The sequence below is a fragment of the Gorilla gorilla genome, chromosome 7 (genome assembly GCF_029281585.2).
Source record: "Gorilla gorilla gorilla isolate KB3781 chromosome 7, NHGRI_mGorGor1-v2.1_pri, whole genome shotgun sequence".
Classification (NCBI taxonomy): domain Eukaryota; kingdom Metazoa; phylum Chordata; class Mammalia; order Primates; family Hominidae; genus Gorilla; species Gorilla gorilla.
Window position 1 is genome coordinate 150,950,067 of NC_073231.2, and position 24,025 is coordinate 150,974,091.

General features: G+C 53.5%; 1 protein-coding gene across 3 annotated transcripts in view; it reads left to right on the forward strand.

Annotated features, from left to right (window-relative positions):
- LOC134759133 (decreased expression in renal and prostate cancer protein-like) overlaps nt 1–23,972 on the forward strand; it is a 75,796-nt gene extending 51,824 nt beyond the window's left edge. For 2 of the 3 annotated variants that reach the window (XM_063709654.1, XM_063709655.1), the window contains one exon: nt 10,498–23,972. In XM_063709654.1, coding sequence (XP_063565724.1) covers nt 16,273–17,295 — 1,023 coding nt within the window. In that variant the 5' untranslated portion in view covers nt 10,498–16,272 and the 3' untranslated portion in view covers nt 17,296–23,972. The remainder of the gene's footprint in view (nt 1–10,497) is intronic. The other variant, XR_010135069.1, reaches the window with a different exon arrangement.
- Nucleotides 23,973–24,025: the final 53 nt, after the last annotated feature.

Here is a 24,025-nt window from a genome sequence, read left to right on the forward strand (position 1 = left end):
GGGTTGTTTCAGGGTCAGGGCCAGGGCCCAAATTTAGGGTTGTTTTAGGTTCAGGGCCCAGGGTTAGGGTTTAGGCTCAGGTCCAGGGCCCAGGGTTAGGGTTTTAGGCTCAGGGCCAGGGCCCAGGTTTAGGGTTGTTTTAGGGTCAGGGCGAGGGCCCAGGGTTAGGGTTTTAGGCTCAGGGCCAGGGCCCAGGGTTAGGGTTTTAGGCTCAGTGCCAGGGCCCAGGGTTGGTGTTTCAGGCTCAGGGCCAGAGCCCAAGGTTAGGGTTTTCTGCTCAGGTCCAGGGCCCAGGGTTAGGGTTTTAGGCTCAGCCCTAGGGCCCAGGGTTAGGGTTTTAGGCTCAGGGCCAGAGCCCAGGGTTAGGGTTTTAGGCTCAGGGCCAGGGCCTAGGATTGGGGTTTCAGGCTCAGGGCCAGAGCCCAAGGTTAGGGTTTTAGGCTCAGTGTCAGGGCCCAGGGTTAGGGTTGTTTTAGGGTCTGGGCCCAGGTTTAGGGTTGTTTTAGGCTTAGGGCCCAGGGTTAGGCTTGTTTTAGGGTCAGGGACAGGGCCCAGGGTTATCGTTGTTTTAAGGTCAGGGCCAGGGCCCAGGGTTAGGGTTGTTTTAGGGTCAGGGCTAGGGCCCAAAGTTAGGGTTGTTTTAGGGTCAGGGCCCAGGGTTAGGGTTGTTTTAGGGTCGGGGCCCTGGGTTAGGGTTGTTTTAGGGTCAGGGCCCAGGGTTAGGGTTGTTTTAGGGTCAGGGCCCAGGGTTAGGGTTGTTTTAGGGTCAGGGCCAGGGCCCAGGTTTAGCGTTGTTTCAGTGTCAGGGCACAGGATTAGGGTTGTTTTAGTGTCAGGGCCCAGGGTTAGGGTTGTTTCAGGGTCAGGGCCCTGGGTTAGGGTTGTTTCAGGGTCAGGGCCCAGGGTTAGGGTTGTTTCAGTGTCAGGGCCCAGGGTTAGGGTTGTTTCAGGGTCAGGGCCCAGGGTTAGGGTTGTTTTAGGGTAAGGGCAGGGCCCAGGCTTAGGGTTGTTTTTGGGTCAGGGCCAGGGCCCAGGGTTAGGGTTGTTTTAGGGTCAGGGCCAGGGCCCAGGATTATGGTTGTTTTAGGTTCAGGGCCCAGGGATAGGGTTGTTTTAGGGTCAGGGCCCAGGGTTAGGGTTTTTTTAGAGTCAGGGCCCAGGGTTAGGGTTGTTTCAGGGTCAGGGTGCAGGGTTCGGGTTTTTTCAGTGTCTGGGCCCAGGGTTCGGGTTGTTTCAGGGCCAGGACTCAGGGTTAGGGTTGCTTCAAGGCCAGGGCTCAGAGTTAGGGTTGTTTCAGGGTCAGGGCGCAGGGTTAGGGTTGTTTCAGGGTCAGGGCCCAGAGTTAGGGTCGTTTCAGGGTCAGGGCCCAGGGTTAGGGTCGTTTCAGGGTCAGGGCCCAGGGTTAGGGTCGTTTCAGGGTCAGGGCCCAGTGTTAGGGTTGTTTCAGGGTCAGGGCCCAGGGTTAGGGTTGTTTCAGGGTCAGGGCCCAGGGTTAGGGTTGTTTCAGGGTCAGGGCCCAGCGTTAGGGTTGTTTCAGGGTCAGGGCCTAGAGTTAGGGTTGATTCACGGTCAGTGCCCAGGGTTAGGGTTGTTTCAGGGTCAGGGCCCAGGGTTAGGGTTGTTTCAGGGTCAGGGCCCAGGGTTAGGGTTGTTTTAGGGTCATGGCCCTGGGTTATGGTTGTTTTAGGGTTAGGGCCCAGGGTTAGGGTTTTAGGCTCAGGGCCAGGGCCCATGGTTAGGGTTTAGGCTCAGGGCCAGGGCCCAGGGTTGGGGTTTCAGGCTCAGGGCCAGAGCCCAAGGTTAGGGTTTTAGGCTCAGGGCCAGGGCCCAGGGTTAGGGTTTTAGGCTCAGGGCCAGGGCCCAGGGTTAGGGTTTTGGGCTCAGGGCCAGGGCCCAGGGATAGGGTTTTAGGCTCAGGGCCAGGGCCCAGGGTTAGGGTTTTAGGCTCAGGGCCCAGGGTTAGGGTTGTTTTAGGGTAAGGGCCCAGGGTTAGGGTTGTTTTAGGGTCAGGGCCCAGGGTAAGGGTTGTTTCAGGATCAGGGCCCAGGGTTAGGGTTGTTTTTGGGTCAGAGCACAGGGTTAGGCTTGTTTTAAGGTCAGGGCCCAGAGTTAGGGTTGTTTTAGGGTCAGGGCTCAGGGTTAGGGTTGTTTTATGGTCAGGGCCCCGGGTTAGGGTTGTTTAAGGGTCAGGGCCCAGGGTTAGGTTTGTTTTAGGGTCAGGGCCCAGGGTTAGTGTTGTTTTAGTGTCAGGGCCCAGGGTTAGGGTTGTTTTAGGGTCAGGGCCAAGGGTTGGGGTTGTTTTAGGGTCAGGGCCCAGGGTAGGGTTGTTTTAGGGTCAGGGACCACGGTTAGGGTTTTAGGGTAAGGGCCAGGTCCCAGAGTTAGGGTTTTAGGGTAAGGGCCAGGGCCCAGGGTTAGGGTTTTAGGCTCAGGGCCAGGGCCCAGGGTTTGGGTTTTAGGCTCAGGGCCAGGGACCAGGGTTAGGGTTTTAGGCTCAGGGCCGGGGCCCAGGGTTAGGGTTTTAGGCTCAGGGCCAGGTACTAGGGTTAGTGTTTTAGAGTCAGGGTCAGGGCCCAGGATTACGGTTGTTTTAGGGTCAGGGCCAGGGCCCAGGGTTAGGGTTTTAGGCTCAGGGCCAGGGCCCAGGTTTAAGGTTTTAGGCTCAGGACCAGGGCCAAGGGTTAGGATTTTAGGCTCAGGGCCATTGGCCCAAGGTTAGGGTTGTAGGCTCTGGGCCAGGGCCCAGGGTTAGGGTTTTAGGCTCAGGGGCAGTGCCTAGGGATATTGTTTTAGGTTCAGGGGCAGGGCCTAGGGATATTTTTTTAGGCTCAGGGCCAGGGCCCAGGGTTCGGGTTTTAGGTTCAGGGCCAGGGCCTAGGGTTAGGGTTTTAGGCTTAGGGCCCAGAGTTAGGGTTGTTTTAGAGTCAGGGCCCAGGGTTAGGGTTGTTTTAGGGTCAGAGCCCAGGGTTAAGGTTGTTTCAGGGTCAGGGCCCAGGGTTAGGGTTGTTTCAGGGTCAGGGCCCAGGGTTAGGTTTGTTTTAAAGTCAGGGTCCAGGGTTAGGGTTGTTTTAGGGTTAGGTCCCAGGGTTAGGGTTGTTTTAGGGTCAGGGCCCAGGGTTAGGGTTTTAGGCTCAGGCTCAGGGCCCTGGGTTAGGGTTTTAGGCTCAGGGCCAGGTCCCAGGGTTAGGGTTTTAGGCTCAGGGCCAGGGCCCAGGGTTAGGGTTGTTTTAGGGTCAGGGCTAGGGCCCAAAGTTAGGGTTGTTGTAGGGTCAGTGCCCAGGGTTAGGGTTGTTTTAGGGTCAGGGCCCAGGGTTAGGGTTGTTTTAGTGTCGGGGCCCAGGGTTAGGATTGTTTTAGGGTCAGGGCCAGGGCCCAGGGTTAGCGTTGTTTTAGGGTCAGGGCCAGGGCCCAGGGTTAGGGTTGTTTCAGGGTCAGGGCCAGGGCCCAAATTTAGGGTTGTTTTAGGTTCAGGGCCCAGGGTTAGGGTTTAGGCTCAGGTCCAGGGCCCAGGGTTAGGGTTTTAGGCTCAGGGCCAGGGCCCAGGTTTAGGGTTGTTTTAGGGTCAGGGCGAGGGCCCAGGGTTAGGGTTTTAGGCTCAGGGCCAGGGCCCAGGGTTAGGGTTTTAGGCTCAGTGCCAGGGCCCAGGGTTGGTGTTTCAGGCTCAGGGCCAGAGCCCAAGGTTAGGGTTTTCTGCTCAGGTCCAGGGCCCAGGGTTAGGGTTTTAGGCTCAGCCCTAGGGCCCAGGGTTAGGGTTTTAGGCTCAGGGCCAGAGCCCAGGGTTAGGGTTTTAGGCTCAGGGCCAGGGCCTAGGATTGGGGTTTCAGGCTCAGGGCCAGAGCCCAAGGTTAGGGTTTTAGGCTCAGTGTCAGGGCCCAGGGTTAGGGTTGTTTTAGGGTCTGGGCCCAGGTTTAGGGTTGTTTTAGGCTTAGGGCCCAGGGTTAGGCTTGTTTTAGGGTCAGGGACAGGGCCCAGGGTTATCGTTGTTTTAAGGTCAGGGCCAGGGCCCAGGGTTAGGGTTGTTTTAGGGTCAGGGCTAGGGCCCAAAGTTAGGGTTGTTTTAGGGTCAGGGCCCAGGGTTAGGGTTGTTTTAGGGTCAGGGCCCTGGGTTAGGGTTGTTTTAGGGTCAGGGCCCAGGGTTAGGGTTGTTTTAGGGTCAGGGCCCAGGGTTAGGGTTGTTTTAGGGTCAGGGCCAGGGCCCAGGTTTAGCGTTGTTTCAGTGTCAGGGCACAGGATTAGGGTTGTTTTAGTGTCAGGGCCCAGGGTTAGGGTTGTTTCAGGGTCAGGGCCCTGGGTTAGGGTTGTTTCAGGGTCAGGGCCCAGGGTTAGGGTTGTTTCAGTGTCAGGGCCCAGGGTTAGGGTTGTTTCAGGGTCAGGGCCCAGGGTTAGGGTTGTTTTAGGGTAAGGGCAGGGCCCAGGCTTAGGGTTGTTTTTGGGTCAGGGCCAGGGCCCAGGGTTAGGGTTGTTTTAGGGTCAGGGCCAGGGCCCAGGATTATGGTTGTTTTAGGTTCAGGGCCCAGGGATAGGGTTGTTTTAGGGTCAGGGCCCAGGGTTAGGGTTTTTTTAGAGTCAGGGCCCAGGGTTAGGGTTGTTTCAGGGTCAGGGCGCAGGGTTCGGGTTTTTTCAGTGTCTGGGCCCAGGGTTCGGGTTGTTTCAGGGCCAGGGCCAGGACTCAGGGTTAGGGTTGTTTCAAGGCCAGGGCTCAGAGTTAGGGTTGTTTCAGGGTCAAGGCGCAGGGTTAGGGTTGTTTCAGGGTCAGGGCCCAGAGTTAGGGTCGTTTCAGGGTCAGGGCCCAGGGTTAGGGTCGTTTCAGGGTCAGGGCCCAGGGTTAGGGTCGTTTCAGGGTCAGGGCCCAGTGTTAGGGTTGTTTCAGGGTCAGGGCCCAGGGTTAGGGTTGTTTCAGGGTCAGGGCCCAGGGTTAGGGTTGTTTCAGGGTCAGGGCCCAGCGTTAGGGTTGTTTCAGGGTCAGGGCCTAGAGTTAGGGTTGATTCACGGTCAGTGCCCAGGGTTAGGGTTGTTTCAGGGTCAGGGCCCAGGGTTAGGGTTGTTTCAGGGTCAGTGCCCAGGGTTAGGGTTGTTTTAGGGTCCGGGCCCAGGGTTAGGGTTGTTTTAGGGTCAGGGCCCAGGGTTAGGGTTGTTTTAGGGTCATGGCCCTGGGTTATGGTTGTTTTAGGGTTAGGGCCCAGGGTTAGTGTTTTAGGCTCAGGGCCAGGGCCCATGGTTAGGGTTTAGGCTCAGGGCCAGGGCCCAGGGTTGGGGTTTCAGGCTCAGGGCCAGAGCCCAAGGTTAGGGTTTTAGGCTCAGGGCCAGGGCCCAGGCTTAGGGTTTTAGGCTCAGGGCCAGGGCCCAGGGTTAGGGTTTTAGGCTCAGGGCCAGGGCCCAGGGATAGGGTTTTAGGCTCAGGGCCAGGGCCCAGGGTTAGGGTTTTAGGCTCAGGGCCCAGGGTTAGGGTTGTTTTAGGGTAAGGGCCCAGGGTTAGGGTTGTTTTAGGGTCAGGGCCCAGGGTAAGGGTTGTTTCAGGATCAGGGCCCAGGGTTAGGGTTGTTTTTGGGTCAGAGCACAGGGTTAGGCTTGTTTTAAGGTCAGGGCCCAGAGTTAGGGTTGTTTTAGGGTCAGGGCTCAGGGTTAGGGTTGTTTTATGGTCAGGGCCCCGGGTTAGGGTTGTTTAAGGGTCAGGGCCCAGGGTTAGGTTTGTTTTAGGGTCAGGGCCCAGGGTTAGTGTTGTTTTAGTGTCAGGGCCCAGGGTTAGGGTTGTTTTAGGGTCAGGGCCAAGGGTTGGGGTTGTTTTAGGGTCAGGGCCCAGGGTAGGGTTGTTTTAGGGTCAGGGACCACGGTTAGGGTTTTAGGGTAAGGGCCAGGTCCCAGAGTTAGGGTTTTAGGGTAAGGGCCAGGGCCCAGGGTTAGGGTTTTAGGCTCAGGGCCAGGGCCCAGGGTTTGGGTTTTAGGCTCAGGGCCAGGGACCAGGGTTAGGGTTTTAGGCTCAGGGCCGGGGCCCAGGGTTAGGGTTTTAGGCTCAGGGCCAGGTACTAGGGTTAGTGTTTTAGAGTCAGGGTCAGGGCCCAGGATTACGGTTGTTTTAGGGTCAGGGCCAGGGCCCAGGGTTAGGGTTTTAGGCTCAGGGCCAGGGCCCAGGTTTAAGGTTTTAGGCTCAGGACCAGGGCCAAGGGTTAGGATTTTAGGCTCAGGGCCATTGGCCCAAGGTTAGGGTTGTAGGCTCAGGGCCAGGGCCCAGGGTTAGGGTTTTAGGCTCAGGGGCAGTGCCTAGGGATATTGTTTTAGGTTCAGGGGCAGGGCCTAGGGATATTTTTTTAGGCTCAGGGCCAGGGCCCAGGGTTCGGGTTTTAGGTTCAGGGCCAGGGCCTAGGGTTAGGGTTTTAGGCTTAGGGCCCAGAGTTAGGGTTGTTTTAGAGTCAGGGCCCAGGGTTAGGGTTGTTTTAGGGTCAGAGCCCAGGGTTAAGGTTGTTTCAGGGTCAGGGCCCAGGGTTAGGGTTGTTTCAGGGTCAGGGCCCAGGGTTAGGTTTGTTTTAAAGTCAGGGTCCAGGGTTAGGGTTGTTTTAGGGTTAGGTCCCAGGGTTAGGGTTGTTTTAGGGTCAGGGCCAGGGCCCAGGGTTAGCGTTGTTTTAGGGTCAGTGCCAGGGCCCAGGGTTAGGGTTGTTTTAGGGTCAGGGCCAGGGCCCAAAGTTAGGGTTGTTTTAGGGTCAGGGCCCAGGGCTATGGTTGTTTTACTGTCAGGGCCCAGGATTAGGGTTCTTTTAGGGTCAGGGCCCAGGGTTAGGGTTGTTTTAAAGTCAGGGTCCAGGGTTAGGGTTGTTTTAGGGTTAGGGCCCAGGGTTAGGGTTTTAGGCTCAGGCTCAGGGCCCTGGGTTAGGGTTTTAGGCTCAGGGCCAGGTCCCAGGGTTAGGGTTTTAGGCTCAGGGCCAGGGCCCAGGGTTAGGGTTTTAGGCTCAGGGGCAGGGCCCCGGGATAGGGTTTTAGGCTCAGGGCCAAGGCCCAGAGTTAGGGCTTTAGGCTCAGGGCCAGGGCCCAGGGTTAGGGTTTTAGGCTCAGGGCGCAGGGTTAGGGCTGTTTTAGGGTCAGGGCCCAGGGTTAGGGTTGTTTCAGGGTCAGGGCCCAGGGTTAGGGTTGTTTCAGGGTCAGGGCCCAGGGTTAGGGTTGTTTCAGGGTCAGGGCCCAGGGTTAGGGTTGTTTCAGGGTCAGGGCCCAGGGATAGGTTTGTTTCAGGGTCAGGGCCCAGGGTTAGGTTTGTTTCAGGGTCAGGGCCCAGGGTTAGGGTTGTTTCAGGGTCAGGGCCCAGGGTTAGGGTTGTTTCAGGGTCAGGGCCCAGGGTTAGGGTTGTTTTAGGGTTAGGGCCCAGGTTTAGGGTTGTTTTAGGGTCAGGGCCCAGGTTTAGGGTTGTTTTAGGGTCAGGGCCCAGGGTTAGGGTTGTTTTAGGGTCAGGGCCAGGGCCCAGGTTTAGGGTTATTTTAGGGTCAGGGCCAGGGCTCAGGGGTAGGATTGTTTTAGGCTCAGTGCCAGGGCCCAGGGTTTGGGTTTTAGGGTCAGGGCCAGGGACCAGGGTTCGGGTTTTTGGGGTCAGGGCCAGGGACCAGGGTTCGGGTTTTTGGGGTCAGGGCCAGGGCCCAGGGTTCGGGTTTTAGCCTCAGGGCCAGGGCCCAGGGTTAGGGTTTAACCTCAGGGCCAGGGCCCAGGGTTAGGGTTTTGGGGTCAGGGCCAGGGCCCAGGGTTAGGGTTTTAGGGTCAGGGCCCAGGGTTAGGGTTTTAGGGTCAGGGCCCAGGGTTAGGGTTTTAGGGTCAGGGCCAGGGCCCAGGATTACGGTTGTTTTAGGGTCAGGGCCAGGGCCCATGGTTAGGGTTTTAGGCTCAGGGCCAGGGCCCAGGGTTAGGGTTTTAGGCTCAGGGCGCAGGGTTAGGGTTGTTTTAGGGTCATGGCCAGGGCCCAGGGTTAGGGTTGTTTTATGGTCAGGGTCCAGGGTTAGTGTTGTTTCAGGGTCAGGGCCCAGAGTTAGCGTTGTTTTAGGGTCAGGGCCCAGGGTTAGGTTTGCTTTAGGGTTAGGGCCCAGGGTTAGGGTTGTTTTAGGGTCAGGGTCTAGGGTTAGGGTTGTTTTAGGGTCAGGGCCCAGGGTTAGGGTTGTTTTAGGGTCCGGGCCCAGGGTTAGGGTTGTTTTAGGGTCAGGGCCCAGGGTTAGGGTTGTTTTAGGGTCAGGGCCTCGGGTTATGGTTCTCTTAGGTTTAGGGCCCAGGGTTAGGGTTTTCGGCTCAGGTCCAGGGCCCAAGGTTAGGGTTTTAGGCTCAGGGCCAGGGCCCAGGGTTGGGGTTTCAGGCTCAGGGCCCGAGCCCAAGGTTAGGGTTTTTGGCTCAGGGCCAGGGCCCAGGGTTTGGGTTTTAGGCTCAGGGCCAGGGCCCAGGGTTAAGGTTTTAGGCTCACGGCCAGGGTCCATTGTTAGGGTTTTAGTCTCAGGGCCAGGGACCAGAGATAGGGTTTTAGGCTCAGGGCCAGGGCCCAGGTTTAGGGTTTTAGGGTCAGGGCCCAGGGTTAGGGTTGTTTTAGGGTCAGGGCCCAGGGTTAGGGTTGTTTTAGCGTCAGGGCCGTGGGTTAGGGTGGTTTTAGGGTCAGGGCCCAGGGTTAGGGTTGTTTGAGGGTCAGGGCCCAGGGTTAGGGTTGTTTTAGTGTCAGGGCCGAGGGTTAGGGTTGTTTCAGGGTCAGGGCCCAGGGTTAGGGTGGTTTCAGGGTCAGGGCCCAGGGTTAGTGTTGTTTCAGGGTCAGGGCCCAGGGGTAGGGTTATTTTAGGGTCAGGGCCCAGGGTTAGGGTTGTTTTAGGGTTAGGGCCCAGGGTTAGGGTTTTAGGCTCAGGGCCAGGGCCCAGGGTTAGGGTTTTAGGCTCAGGGCCAGGGCCCAGGTTTGGGGTTTCAGGCTCAGGGCCAGGGCCCAGGGTTAGGGTTTTAGGCTCAGGGCCAGGGCCCAGGTTTAAGGTTTTAGGCTCAGGACCAGGGCCCAGGGTTAGGATTTTAGGCTCAGGTCCAGGGCCCAGGGTTAGGGTTGTAGGCTCAGGGCCAGGACCCAGGGTTAGGGTTTTAGGCTCAGGGGCAGGGCCTAGGGATATTGTTTTAGGCTCAGGGGCAGGGCCTAGGGATATTTTTTTAGGCTCAGGGCCAGGGCCCAGGGTTCGGGTTTTAGGCTCAGGGCCAGGGCCTATGGTTAGGGTTTTAGGCTCAGGGCCCAGGGTTAGGGTTGTTTTAGAGTCAGGGCCCAGGGTTAGGGTTGTTTTAGGGTCAGAGCCCAGGGTTAAGGTTGTTTCAGGGTCAGGGCCCAGGGTTAGGGTTGTTTCAGGGTCAGGGCCCAGGGTTAGGGTTGTTTTAAAGTCAGGGTCCAGGGTTAGGGTTGTTTTAGGGTTAGGTCCCAGGGTTAGGGGTGTTTTAGGGTCAGGGCCAGGGCCCAAGGTTAGCGTTGTTTTAGGGTCAGTGCCAGGGCCCAGGGTTAGGGTTGTTTTAGGGGCAGGGCCAGGGCCCAAAGTTAGGGTTGTTTTAGGGTCAGGGCCCAGGGCTATGGTTGTTTTACTGTCAGGGCCCAGGATTAGGGTTGTTTTAGGGTCAGGGCCCAGGGTTAGGGTAGTTTTAAAGTCAGGGTCCAGGGTTAGGGTTGTTTTAGGGTTAGGGCCCAGGGTTAGGGTTTTAGGCTCAGGGTCAGGGCCCAGGGTTAGGGTTTTAGGATCAGTGCCAGGGCCCAGGGTTAGGGTTTTAGGGTCAGGTCCAGGGCCCAGGGTTAGGGTTTTAGGGTTAGGGCCACTGCCCACGGTTAGGGTTTTAGGGTCAGGGCCTGGGCCCAGGGTTAGGGTTTTAGGGTCAGGGCCAGGGCCCAGGGTTAGTGTTTTAGGTTCAGGGCCAGGGCCCAGGGTTAGGGTTTTAGGGTCAGGGCCTGGGCCCAGGGTTAGGTTTTTAGGGTCAGGGCCCAGGGTTAGGGTTTTAGGGTCAGGGCCCAGGGTTAGAGTTTCAGGGTCAGGACCCAGGGTTAGGGTTTTAGGGTCATGGCCCAGGGTTAGGGTTTTAGGGTCAGGGCCCAGGGTTAGGGTGATTTCCAGGAAGTGACCTCACAGTGAGTCAAGCTACCACTTACTGTTGATTGTGATGAAATGCCAGCTGAGGCACATGCCTTGGGGGCTAAGTGGTTGCTGCCCTTGACTACTATGAGGACTGGTGTGGGAAGGGTCGCTTTGGATGCACTTGAGCGGGTGTCCCCAACCCCTGAGCCATGGAGCCGTAAGGAGCCACACAGCAGGTGAGTGGTGTCGAGTGAGGGAGTGAGGGAAGCTTCGTCTGTATTTACAGCCACTCCCCTTTGCTCACATTCCCGCCTGAGCTCCACCTTCTCAGATGAGCAGCAGCATTAGATTCTCATAGGAGAACGCACCCTGTTGTGAACCGTGCATGTGAGGGATCTAGGTTGCGCTGTTCTTATGAGAATCTAATACCTATTGATCTGTCACTTTCCCCCATCACGCTCAGGTGGGACCATCCAGTTTCAGGAAAACAAGCTTAACACGCCCACTGATTCTACATTATGGTGAGTTCTATAATTATTTTATTATATATTCCAGTGTAATAATGGAAATGAAGTGCCTAATAAACGTAAATGTGCTTAAATCTTCTGGCCCAGCTCCTACCTCCCGGCAGCCTCGCCAGGCCCAGAACTCTCTCCAGTCAGCCTCTACAGGTGAAGCTCATGACTCACAATGGCCTATTGAGGCCCATACCCTACCTCACGGCAGTCTCCGCAGATGAGCCTACTGCCTCACAACAGCCTCCACAGGCACAGCTCCATCGTTCCAATGGCCTCTTTAGACCCAGCTCCTGCCTCCCAGCCTTCTCTCCAGGCCCTGAACTTTCTCCGTAAGTTGAGGTAGCTGGGACTGTAGGTATCCATGACGATACTTGGCTAATCTTTAAATTGTTTTGCAGACATGGGGTCTCACTTTGTTGGCCAGGCTGGTGTCAAACTAATGGCCTCAAGTGACCGTTCCACCCCTGCCTCCCATCCTCGAGGTATGTGCCACCACAAGGGGCACTTGTTCAATTTTCTAAAGAAAAAATTTCTAAAGTAAGGCTGTGGGATGATGGCAGGAAGATAAAAGAAAAACAGAAGAATAAGTTAAAATGACTTATTCACACATATTCTTTTGACAGCAAGAAGAACTTTTAGTATATACATTCCTTACAAACAAACAAACGGCAGATAAACAATGTTGTATAGGAACTTCAACACACACTGTACAATATTCCCACTTTGCTGACATAAGTTATGGAAATTTTGTGGTTTCCTTGAGTGTCGCTAGCAGTATTTTGCTTCTCTGATGATTTTTATCAACTTCCTCATCTGTTAACTTCTCTCCAAAGTATGTCATGTCACGACATACTGCCGCTGCACGAACACGGCCAGTGTCTTCCTATTAAACATGTAGAATGCTTTCCTAATTTCTCTTTTTACTCTCTGTCTTTGTGTTCTGCATTTTCCTTACTTTTATTGTCAGAAACTCCAGAAAGTCAATCGTACTAATTTATCACGATTTGCTTTATTAATTTATACTATGCTTATATGGAATTTTGCCCAACAGACCTCATTACAATTTGGGCCAGGGCCCAGGGTTAGGGTTGTTTCAGGGTCAGGGCCAGGGCCCAGTGTTAGGGTTGTTTTAGGGTCAGGGCCAGGGCCCAGGGCTAGGGGTGTTTTAGGGTCAGGGCCAGGGCCCAAAGTTAGGGTTGTTTTAGGGTCAGGGCCCAGGGTTAGGGTTTTAGGCTCAGGGCCATGGCCCAGGGTTAGGGTTTTAGGCTCAGGGCCAGGGCCCAGGGTTAGGGTTTTAGGGTCAGGGCCAGGGCCCAGGGTTAGGGTTTTAGGGTCAGGGCCAGGGGCCAGGGTTAGGGTTTTAGGGTCAGGGCCAGGACCCAGGGTTAGGGTTTTAGGTTCGGGGCCAGGGCCCAGGGTTCGGGTTTTAGAGTCAGGGCCAGGGCCCAGGGTTAGGGTTTTAGGCTCAGGGCCAGGGCCCAGGGTTAGGGTTTTAGGATCAGTGCCAGGGCCCAGGGTTAGGGTTTTAGGGTCAGGTCCAGGGCCCAGGGTTAGGGTTTTAGGGTTAGGGCCACTGCCCACGGTTAGGGTTTTAGGGTCAGGGCCTGGGCCCAGGGTTAGGGTTTTAGGGTCAGGGCCAGGGCCCAGGGTTAGGGTTTTAGGTTCAGGGCCAGGGCCCAGGGTTAGGGTTTTAGGGTCAGGGCCTGGGCCCAGGGTTAGGTTTTTAGGGTCAGGGCCCAGGGTTAGAGTTTCAGGGTCAGGACCCAGGGTTAGGGTTTTAGGGTCATGGCCCAGGGTTAGGGTTTTAGGGTCAGGGCCCAGGGTTAGGGTGATTTCCAGGAAGTGACCTCACAGTGAGTCAAGCTACCACTTACTGTTGATTGTGATGAAATGCCAGCTGAGGCACATGCCTTGGGGGCTAAGTGGTTGCTGCCCTTGACTACTATGAGGACTGGTGTGGGAAGGGTCGCTTTGGATGCACTTGAGCAGGGGTCCCCAACCCCTGAGCCATGGAGCCGTAAGGAGCCACACAGCAGGTGAGTGGTGTCGAGTGAGGGAGTGAGGGAAGCTTCGTCTGTATTTACAGCCACTCCCCTTTGCTCACATTCCCGCCTGAGCTCCACCTTCTCAGATGAGCAGCAGCATTAGATTCTCATAGGAGAACGCACCCTGTTGTGAACCGTGCATGTGAGGGATCTAGGTTGCGCTGTTCTTATGAGAATCTAATACCTATTGATCTGTCACTTTCTCCCATCACGCTCAGGTGGGACCATCCAGTTTCAGGAAAACAAGCTTAACACGCCCACTGATTCTACATTATGGTGAGTTCTATAATTATTTTATTATATATTCCAGTGTAATAATGGAAATGAAGTGCCTAATAAACGTAAATGTGCTTAAATCTTCTGGCCCAGCTCCTACCTCCCGGCAGCCTCGCCAGGCCCAGAACTCTCTCCAGTCAGCCTCTACAGGTGAAGCTCATGACTCACAATGGCCTATTGAGGCCCATACCCTACCTCACGGCAGTCTCCGCAGATGAGCCTACTGCCTCACAACAGCCTCCACAGGCACAGCTCCATCGTTCCAATGGCCTCTTTAGACCCAGCTCCTGCCTCCCAGCCTTCTCTCCAGGCCCTGAACTTTCTCCGTAAGTTGAGGTAGCTGGGACTGTAGGTATCCATGACGATACTTGGCTAATCTTTAAATTGTTTTGCAGACATGGGGTCTCACTTTGTTGGCCAGGCTGGTGTCAAACTAATGGCCTCAAGTGACCGTTCCACCCCTGCCTCCCATCCTCGAGGTATGTGCCACCACAAGGGGCACTTGTTCAATTTTCTAAAGAAAAAATTTCTAAAGTAAGGCTGTGGGATGATGGCAGGAAGATAAAAGAAAAACAGAAGAATAAGTTAAAATGACTTATTCACACATATTCTTTTGACAGCAAGAAGAACTTTTAGTATATACATTCCTTACAAACAAACAAACGGCAGATAAACAATGTTGTATAGGAACTTCAACACACACTGTACAATATTCCCACTTTGCTGACATAAGTTATGGAAATTTCGTGGTTTCCTTGAGTGCCGCTAGCAGTATTTTGCTTCTCTGATGATTTTTATCAACTTCCTCATCTGTTAACTTCTCTCCAAAGTATGTCATGTCACGACATACTGCCGCTGCACGAACACGGCCAGTGTCTTCCTATTAAACATGTAGAATGCTTTCCTAATTTCTCTTTTTACTCTCTGTCTTTGTGTTCTGCATTTTCCTTACTTTTATTGTCAGAAACTCCAGAAAGTCAATCGTACTAATTTATCACGATTTGCTTTATTAATTTATACTATGCTTATATGGAATTTTGCCCAACAGACCTCATTACAATTTGGGCCAGGGCCCAGGGTTAGGGTTGTTTCAGGGTCAGGGCCAGGGCCCAGTGTTAGGGTTGTTTTAGGGTCAGGGCCAGGGCCCAGGGCTAGGGGTGTTTTAGGGTCAGGGCCAGGGCCCAAAGTTAGGGTTGTTTTAGGGTCAGGGCCCAGGGTTAGGGTTTTAGGCTCAGGGCCATGGCCCAGGGTTAGGGTTTTAGGCTCAGGGCCAGGGCCCAGGGTTAGGGTTTTAGGGTCAGGGCCAGGGCCCAGGGTTAGGGTTTTAGGGTCAGGGCCAGGGCCCAGGGTTAGGGTTTTAGGGTCAGGGCCAGGGCCCAGGGTTAGGGTTTTAGGTTCGGGGCCAGGGCCCAGGGTTCGGGTTTTAGAGTCAGGGCCAGGGCCCAGGGTTAGGGTTTTAGGCTCAGGGCCAGGGCCCAGGGTTAGGGTTTTAGGATCAGTGCCAGGGCCCAGGGTTAGGGTTTTAGGGTCAGGTCCAGGGCCCAGGGTTAGGGTTTTAGGGTCAGGGCCAGGGCCCAGGGTTAGGGTTTTAGGGTCAGGGCCAGGGCCCAGGGTTAGGGTTTTAGGCTCAGGGCCAGGGCCCACGGTTAGGGTTTTAGGCTCAGTGCCAGGGCCAAGGGTTAGGGTTTTAGGGTCAGAGCCACGGCCCAGGGTTAGGGTTTTAGGGTCAGGGCCTGGGCCCAGGGTTAGGTTTTTAGGGTCAGGGCCCAGGGTTAGGGTTTTAGGGTCAGAGCCCAGGGTTAGGGTTTTAGGGTCAGGACCCAGGGTTAGGGTTTTAGGGTCATGGCCCAGGGTTAGGGTTTTAGGGTCAGGGCCCTGGGTTAGGGTGATTTCCAGGAAGTGACCTCACAGTGACTCAAGCTACCACTTACTGTTGATTGTGATGAAATGCCAGCTGAGGCACATGCCTTGGGGGCTAAGTGGTTGCTGCCCTTGACTACTATGAAGACTGGTGTGGGAAGGGTCGCTTTGGATGCACTTGAGCGGGGGTCCCCAACCCCTGAGCCATGGAGCCGTAAGGAGCCACACAGCAGGTGAGTGGTGTCGAGTGAGGGAGTGAGGGAAGCTTCGTCTGTATTTACAGCCACTCCCCTTTGCTCACATTCCCGCCTGAGCTCCACCTTCTCAGATGAGCAGCAGCATTAGATTCTCATAGGAGAACGCACCCTGTTGTGAACCGTGCATGTGAGGGATCTAGGTTGCGCTGTTCTTATGAGAATCTAATACCTATTGATCTGTCACTTTCTCCCATCACGCTCAGGTGGGACCATCCAGTTTCAGGAAAACAAGCTTAACACGCCCACTGATTCTACATTATGGTGAGTTCTATAATTATTTTATTATATATTCCAGTGTAATAATGGAAATGAAGTGCCTAATAAACGTAAATGTGTTTAAATCTTCTGGCCCAGCTCCTACCTCCCGGCAGCCTCGCCAGGCCCAGAACTCTCTCCAGTCAGCCTCTACAGACCAAGCTCATGACTCACAATGGCCTATTTAGGCCCATACCCTACCTCACGGCAGTCTCCACAGATGAGCCTACTGCCTCACAACAGCCTCCACAGGCACAGCTCCATCGTTACAATGGCCTCTTTAGACCCAGCTCCTGCCTCCCAGCCTTCTCTCCAGGCCCTGAACTTTCTCCGTAAGTTGAGGTAGCTGGGACTGTAGGTATACATGACGATACTTGGCTAATCTTTAAATTGTTTTGCAGACATGGGGTCTCACTTTGTTGGCCAGGCTGGTGTCAAACTAATGGCCTCAAGTGACCCTTCCACCCCTGCCTCCCATCCTCGAGGTATGTGCCACCACAAGGGGCACTTGTTCAATTTTCTAAAGAAAAAATTTCTAAAGTAAGGCTGTGGGATGATGGCAGGAAGATAAAAGAAAAACAGAAGAATAAGTTAAAATGACTTATTCACACATATTCTTTTGACAGCAAGAAGAACTTTTAGTATATACATTCCTTACAAACAAACAAACGGCAGATAAACAATGTTGTATAGGAACTTCAACACACACTGTACAATATTCCCACTTTGCTGACATAAGTTATGGAAATTTCGTGGTTTCCTTGAGTGTCGCTAGCAGTATTTTGCTTCTCTGATGATTTTTATCAACTTCCTCATCTGTTAACTTCTCTCCAAAGTATGTCATGTCACGACATACTGCCGCTGCACGAACACGGGCAGTGTCTTCCTATTAAACATGTAGAATGCTTTCCTAACTTCTCTTTTTACTCTCTGTCTTTGTGTTCTGCATTTTCCTTACTTTTATTGTCAGAAACTCCAGAAAGTCAATCGTACTAATTTATCACGATTTGCTTTATTAATTTATACTATGCTTATATGGAATTTTGCCCAACAGACCTCATTACAATTTGGGCCAGGGCCCAGGGTTAGGGTTGTTTCAGGGTCAGGGCCAGGGCCCAGTGTTAGGGTTGTTTTAGGGTCAGGGCCAGGGCCCAGGGCTAGGGGTGTTTTAGGGTCAGGGCCAGGGCCCAAAGTTAGGGTTGTTTTAGGGTCAGGGCCCAGGGTTAGGGTTTTAGGCTCAGGGCCATGGCCCAGGGTTAGGGTTTTAGGCTCAGGGCCAGGGCCCAGGGTTAGGGTTTTAGGCTCAGGGCCAGGGCCCAGGGTTAGGGTTTTAGGGTCAGGGCCAGGGCCCAGGGTTAGGGTTTTAGGCTCAGGGCTAGGGCCCAGGTTTAGGGTTTTAGGTTCGGGGCCAGGGCCCAGGGTTCGGGTTTTAGAGTCAGGGCCAGGGCCCAGGGTTAGGGTTTTAGGCTCAGGGCCAGGGCCCAGGGATAGGGTTTTAGGATCAGTGCCAGGGCCCAGGGTTAGGGTTTTAGGGTCAGGTCCAGGGCCCAGGGTTAGGGTTTTAGGGTCAGGGCCAGGGCCCAGGGTTAGGGTTTTAGGCTCAGGGCCAGGGCCCAGGGTTAGGGTTTTAGGCTCAGGGCCAGGGCCCACGGTTAGGGTTTTAGGCTCGGTGCCAGGGCCAAGGGTTAGGGTTTTAGGGTCAGAGACAGGGCCCAGGGTTAGGGTTTTAGGGTCAGGGCCTGGGCCCAGGGTTAGGTTTTTAGGGTCAGGGCCCAGGGTTAGGGTTTTAGGGTCAGAGCCCAGGGTTAGGGTTTTAGGGTCAGGACCCAGGGTTAGGGTTTTAGGGTCATGGCCCAGGGTTAGGGTTTTAGGGTCAGGGCCTGGGCCCAGGGTTAGGGTTTTAGGGTCAGGGCCCAGGGTTAGGGTTTTAGGGTCAGGGCCCAGGGTTAGGGTTTTAGGGTCAGGACCCAGTGTTAGGGTTTTAGGGTCATGGCCCAGGGTTAGGGTTTTAGGGTCAGGGCCCAGGGTTAGGGTGATTTCCAGGAAGTGACCTCACAGTGACTCAAGCTACCACTTACTGTTGATTGTGATGAAATGCCAGCTGAGGCACATGCCTTGGGGGCTAAGTGGTTGCTGCCCTTGACTACTATGAAGACTGGTGTGGGAAGGGTCGCTTTGGATGCACTTGAGCAGGGGTCCCCAACCCCTGAGCCATGGAGCCGTAAGGAGCCACACAGCAGGTGAGTGGTGTCGAGTGAGGGAGTGAGGGAAGCTTCGTCTGTATTTACAGCCACTCCCCTTTGCTCACATTCCCGCCTGAGCTCCACCTTCTCAGATGAGCAGCAGCATTAGATTCTCATAGGAGAACGCACCCTGTTGTGAACCGTGCATGTGAGGGATCTAGGTTGCGCTGTTCTTATGAGAATCTAATACCTATTGATCTGTCACTTTCTCCCATCACGCTCAGGTGGGACCATCCAGTTTCAGGAAAACAAGCTTAACACGCCCACTGATTCTACATTATGGTGAGTTCTATAATTATTTTATTATATATTCCAGTGTAATAATGGAAATGAAGTGCCTAATAAACGTAAATGTGCTTAAATCTTCTGGCCCAGCTCCTACCTCCCGGCAGCCTCGCCAGGCCCAGAACTCTCTCCAGTCAGCCTCTACAGACCAAGCTCATGACTCACAATGGCCTATTTAGGCCCATACCCTACCTCACGGCAGTCTCCGCAGATGAGCCTACTGCCTCACAACAGCCTCCACAGGCACAGCTCCATCGTTACAATGGCCTCTTTAGACCCAGCTCCTGCCTCCCAGCCTTCTCTCCAGGCCCTGAACTTTCTCCGTAAGTTGAGGTAGCTGGGACTGTAGGTATCCATGACGATACTTGGCTAATCTTTAAATGTTTTGCAGACATGGGGTCTCACTTTGTTGGCCAGGCTGGTGTCAAACTAATGGCCTCAAGTGACCCTTCCACCCCTGCCTCCCATCCTTGAGGTATGTGCCACCACAAGGGGCACTTGTTCAATTTTCTAAAGAAAAAATTTCCAAAGTAAGGCTGTGGGATGATGGCAGGAAGATAAAAGAAAAACAGAAGAATAAGTTAATATGACTTATTCACACATATTCTTTTGACAGCAAGAAGAATTTTTAGTATATACATTCCTTACAAACAAACAAACGGCAGATAAACAATGTTGTATAGGAACTTCAACACACACTGTACAATATTCCCACTTTGCTGACATAAGTTATGGAAATTTCGTGGTTTCCTTGAGTGTCACTACCAGTATTTTGCTTCTCTGATGATTTTTATCAACTTCCTCATCTGTTAACTTCTCTCCAAAGTATGTCATGTCACGACATACTGCCGCTGCACGAACACGGGCAGTGTCTTCCTATTAAACATGTAGAATGCTTTCCTAATTTCTCTTTTTACTCTCTGTCTTTGTGTTCTGCATTTTCCTTACTTTTATTGTCAGAAACTCCAGAAAGTCAATCGTACTAATTTATCACGATTTGCTTTATTAATTTATACTATGCTTATATGGAATTTTGCCCAACAGACCTCATTACAATTTGGGCCAGGGCCCAGGGTTAGGGTTGTTTCAGGGTCAGGGCCAGGGCCCAGTGTTAGGGTTGTTTTAGGGTCAGGGCCAGGGCCCAGGGCTAGGGGTGTTTTAGGGTCAGGGCCAGGGCCCAAAGTTAGGGTTGTTTTAGGGTCAGGGCCCAGGGTTAGGGTTTTAGGCTCAGGGCCAGGGCCCAGGGTTAGGGTTTTAGGCTCAGGGCCAGGGCCCAGGGTTAGGGTTTTAGGGTCAGGGCCAGGGCCCAGGGTTAGGGTTTTAGGGTCAGGGCCAGGGCCCAGGGTTAGGGTTTTAGGCTCAGGGCCAGGGCCCAGGGTTAGGGTTTTAGGTTCGGGGCCAGGGCCCAGGGTTAGGGTTTTAGGGTTAGGGCCAGGGCCCAGGGTTAGGGTTTTAGGATCAGTGCCAGGGCCCAGGGTTAGGGTTTTAGGGTCAGGTCCAGGGCCCAGGGTTAGGGTTTTAGGGTTAGGGCCACTGCCCACGGTTAGGGTTGTAGCGTCAGGGCCTGGGCCCAGGGTTAGGGTTTTAGGGTCAGGGCCAGGGCCCAGGGTTAGGGTTTTAGGTTCAGGGCCAGGGCCCAGGGTTAGGGTTTTAGGGTCAGGGCCTGGGCCCAGGGTTAGGTTTTTAAGGTCAGGGCCCAGGGTTAGGTTTTTAGGGTCAGGGCCCAGGGTTAGGGTTTTAGGGTCAGGACCCAGGGTTAGGGTTTTAGGGTCATGGCCCAGGGTTAGGGTTTTAGGGTCAGGGCCCAGGGTTAGGGTGATTTCCAGAAAGTGACCTCACAGTGACTCAAGCTACCACTTACTGTTGATTGTGATGAAATGCCAGCTGAGGTATATGCCTTGGGGGCTAAGTGGTTGCTGCCCTTGACTACTATGAAGACTGGTGTGGGAAGGGTCGCTTTGGATGCACTTGAGCAGGGGTCCCCAACCCCTGAGCCATGGAGCCGTAAGGAGCCACACAGCAGGTGAGTGGTGTCGAGTGAGGGAGTGAGGGAAGCTTCGTCTGTATTTACAGCCACTCCCCTTTGCTCACATTCCCGCCTGAGCTCCACCTTCTCAGATGAGCAGCAGCATTAGATTCTCATAGGAGAACGCACCCTGTTGTGAACCGTGCATGTGAGGGATCTAGGTTGCGCTGTTCTTATGAGAATCTAATACCTATTGATCTGTCACTTTCTCCCATCACGCTCAGGTGGGACCATCCAGTTTCAGGAAAACAAGCTTAACACGCCCACTGATTCTACATTATGGTGAGTTCTATAATTATTTTATTATATATTCCAGTGTAATAATGGAAATGAAGTGCCTAATAAACGTAAATGTGCTTAAATCTTTTGGCCCAGCTCCTACCTCCCGGCAGCCTCGCCAGGCCCAGAACTCTCTCCAGTCAGCCTCTACAGACCAAGCTCATGACTCACAATGGCCTATTTAGGCCCATACCCTACCTCACGGCAGTCTCCGCAGATGAGCCTACTGCCTCACAACAGCCTCCACAGGCACAGCTCCATCGTTCCAATGGCCTCTTTAGACCCAGCTCCTGCCTCCCAGCCTTCTCTCCAGGCCCTGAACTTTCTCCGTAAGTTGAGGTAGCTGGGACTGTAGGTATCCATGACGATACTTGGCTAATCTTTAAATTGTTTTGCAGACATGGGGTCTCACTTTGTTGGCCAGGCTGGTGTCAAACTAATGGCCTCAAGTGACCGTTCCACCCCTGCCTCCCATCCTCGAGGTATGTGCCACCACAAGGGGCACTTGTTCAATTTTCTAAAGAAAAAATTTCTAAAGTAAGGCTGTGGGATGATGGCAGGAAGATAAAAGAAAAACAGAAGAATAAGTTAAAATGACTTATTCACACATATTCTTTTGACAGCAAGAAGAACTTTTAGTATATACATTCCTTACAAACAAACAAACGGCCGATAAACAATGTTGTATAGGAACTTCAACACACACTGTACAATATTCCCACTTTGCTGACATAAGTTATGGAAATTTCGTGGTTTCCTTGAGTGTCGCTAGCAGTATTTTGCTTCTCTGATGATTTTTATCAACTTCCTCATCTGTTAACTTCTCTCCAAAGTATGTCATGTCACGACATACTGCCGCTGCACGAACACGGCCAGTGTCTTCCTATTAAACATGTAGAATGCTTTCCTAATTTCTCTTTTTACTCTCTGTCTTTGTGTTCTGCATTTTCCTTACTTTTATTGTCAGAAACTCCAGAAAGTCAATCGTACTAATTTATCACGATTTGCTTTATTAATTTATACTATGCTTATATGGAATTTTGCCCAACAGACCTCATTACAATTTGGGCCAGGGCCCAGGGTTAGGGTTGTTTCAGGGTCAGGGCCAGGGCCCAGTGTTAGGGTTGTTTTAGGGTCAGGGCCAGGGCCCAGGGCTAGGGGTGTTTTAGGGTCAGGGCCAGGGCCCAAAGTTAGGGTTGTTTTAGGGTCAGGGCCCAGGGTTAGGGTTTTAGGCTCAGGGCCATGGCCCAGGGTTAGGGTTTTAGGCTCAGGGCCAGGGCCCAGGGTTAGGGTTTTAGGGTCAGGGCCAGGGCCCAGGGTTAGGGTTTTAGGGTCAGGGCCAGGGGCCAGGGTTAGGGTTTTAGGGTCAGGGCCAGGACCCAGGGTTAGGGTTTTAGGTTCGGGGCCAGGGCCCAGGGTTCGGGTTTTAGAGTCAGGGCCAGGGCCCAGGGTTAGGGTTTTAGGCTCAGGGCCAGGGCCCAGGGTTAGGGTTTTAGGATCAGTGCCAGGGCCCAGGGTTAGGGTTTTAGGGTCAGGTCCAGGGCCCAGGGTTAGGGTTTTAGGGTTAGGGCCACTGCCCACGGTTAGGGTTTTAGGGTCAGGGCCTGGGCCCAGGGTTAGGGTTTTAGGGTCAGGGCCAGGGCCCAGGGTTAGGGTTTTAGGTTCAGGGCCAGGGCCCAGGGTTAGGGTTTTAGGGTCAGGGCCTGGGCCCAGGGTTAGGTTTTTAGGGTCAGGGCCCAGGGTTAGAGTTTCAGGGTCAGGACCCAGGGTTAGGGTTTTAGGGTCATGGCCCAGGGTTAGGGTTTTAGGGTCAGGGCCCAGGGTTAGGGTGATTTCCAGGAAGTGACCTCACAGTGAGTCAAGCTACCACTTACTGTTGATTGTGATGAAATGCCAGCTGAGGCACATGCCTTGGGGGCTAAGTGGTTGCTGCCCTTGACTACTATGAGGACTGGTGTGGGAAGGGTCGCTTTGGATGCACTTGAGCAGGGGTCCCCAACCCCTGAGCCATGGAGCCGTAAGGAGCCACACAGCAGGTGAGTGGTGTCGAGTGAGGGAGTGAGGGAAGCTTCGTCTGTATTTACAGCCACTCCCCTTTGCTCACATTCCCGCCTGAGCTCCACCTTCTCAGATGAGCAGCAGCATTAGATTCTCATAGGAGAACGCACCCTGTTGTGAACCGTGCATGTGAGGGATCTAGGTTGCGCTGTTCTTATGAGAATCTAATACCTATTGATCTGTCACTTTCTCCCATCACGCTCAGGTGGGACCATCCAGTTTCAGGAAAACAAGCTTAACACGCCCACTGATTCTACATTATGGTGAGTTCTATAATTATTTTATTATATATTCCAGTGTAATAATGGAAATGAAGTGCCTAATAAACGTAAATGTGCTTAAATCTTCTGGCCCAGCTCCTACCTCCCGGCAGCCTCGCCAGGCCCAGAACTCTCTCCAGTCAGCCTCTACAGGTGAAGCTCATGACTCACAATGGCCTATTGAGGCCCATACCCTACCTCACGGCAGTCTCCGCAGATGAGCCTACTGCCTCACAACAGCCTCCACAGGCACAGCTCCATCGTTCCAATGGCCTCTTTAGACCCAGCTCCTGCCTCCCAGCCTTCTCTCCAGGCCCTGAACTTTCTCCGTAAGTTGAGGTAGCTGGGACTGTAGGTATCCATGACGATACTTGGCTAATCTTTAAATTGTTTTGCAGACATGGGGTCTCACTTTGTTGGCCAGGCTGGTGTCAAACTAATGGCCTCAAGTGACCGTTCCACCCCTGCCTCCCATCCTCGAGGTATGTGCCACCACAAGGGGCACTTGTTCAATTTTCTAAAGAAAAAATTTCTAAAGTAAGGCTGTGGGATGATGGCAGGAAGATAAAAGAAAAACAGAAGAATAAGTTAAAATGACTTATTCACACATATTCTTTTGACAGCAAGAAGAACTTTTAGTATATACATTCCTTACAAACAAACAAACGGCAGATAAACAATGTTGTATAGGAACTTCAACACACACTGTACAATATTCCCACTTTGCTGACATAAGTTATGGAAATTTCGTGGTTTCCTTGAGTGCCGCTAGCAGTATTTTGCTTCTCTGATGATTTTTATCAACTTCCTCATCTGTTAACTTCTCTCCAAAGTATGTCATGTCACGACATACTGCCGCTGCACGAACACGGCCAGTGTCTTCCTATTAAACATGTAGAATGCTTTCCTAATTTCTCTTTTTACTCTCTGTCTTTGTGTTCTGCATTTTCCTTACTTTTATTGTCAGAAACTCCAGAAAGTCAATCGTACTAATTTATCACGATTTGCTTTATTAATTTATACTATGCTTATATGGAATTTTGCCCAACAGACCTCATTACAATTTGGGCCAGGGCCCAGGGTTAGGGTTGTTTCAGGGTCAGGGCCAGGGCCCAGTGTTAGGGTTGTTTTAGGGTCAGGGCCAGGGCCCAGGGCTAGGGGTGTTTTAGGGTCAGGGCCAGGGCCCAAAGTTAGGGTTGTTTTAGGGTCAGGGCCCAGGGTTAGGGTTTTAGGCTCAGGGCCATGGCCCAGGGTTAGGGTTTTAGGCTCAGGGCCAGGGCCCAGGGTTAGGGTTTTAGGGTCAGGGCCAGGGCCCAGGGTTAGGGTTTTAGGGTCAGGGCCAGGGCCCAGGGTTAGGGTTTTAGGGTCAGGGCCAGGGCCCAGGGTTAGGGTTTTAGGTTCGGGGCCAGGGCCCAGGGTTCGGGTTTTAGAGTCAGGGCCAGGGCCCAGGGTTAGGGTTTTAGGCTCAGGGCCAGGGCCCAGGGTTAGGGTTTTAGGATCAGTGCCAGGGCCCAGGGTTAGGGTTTTAGGGTCAGGTCCAGGGCCCAGGGTTAGGGTTTTAGGGTCAGGGCCAGGGCCCAGGGTTAGGGTTTTAGGGTCAGGGCCAGGGCCCAGGGTTAGGGTTTTAGG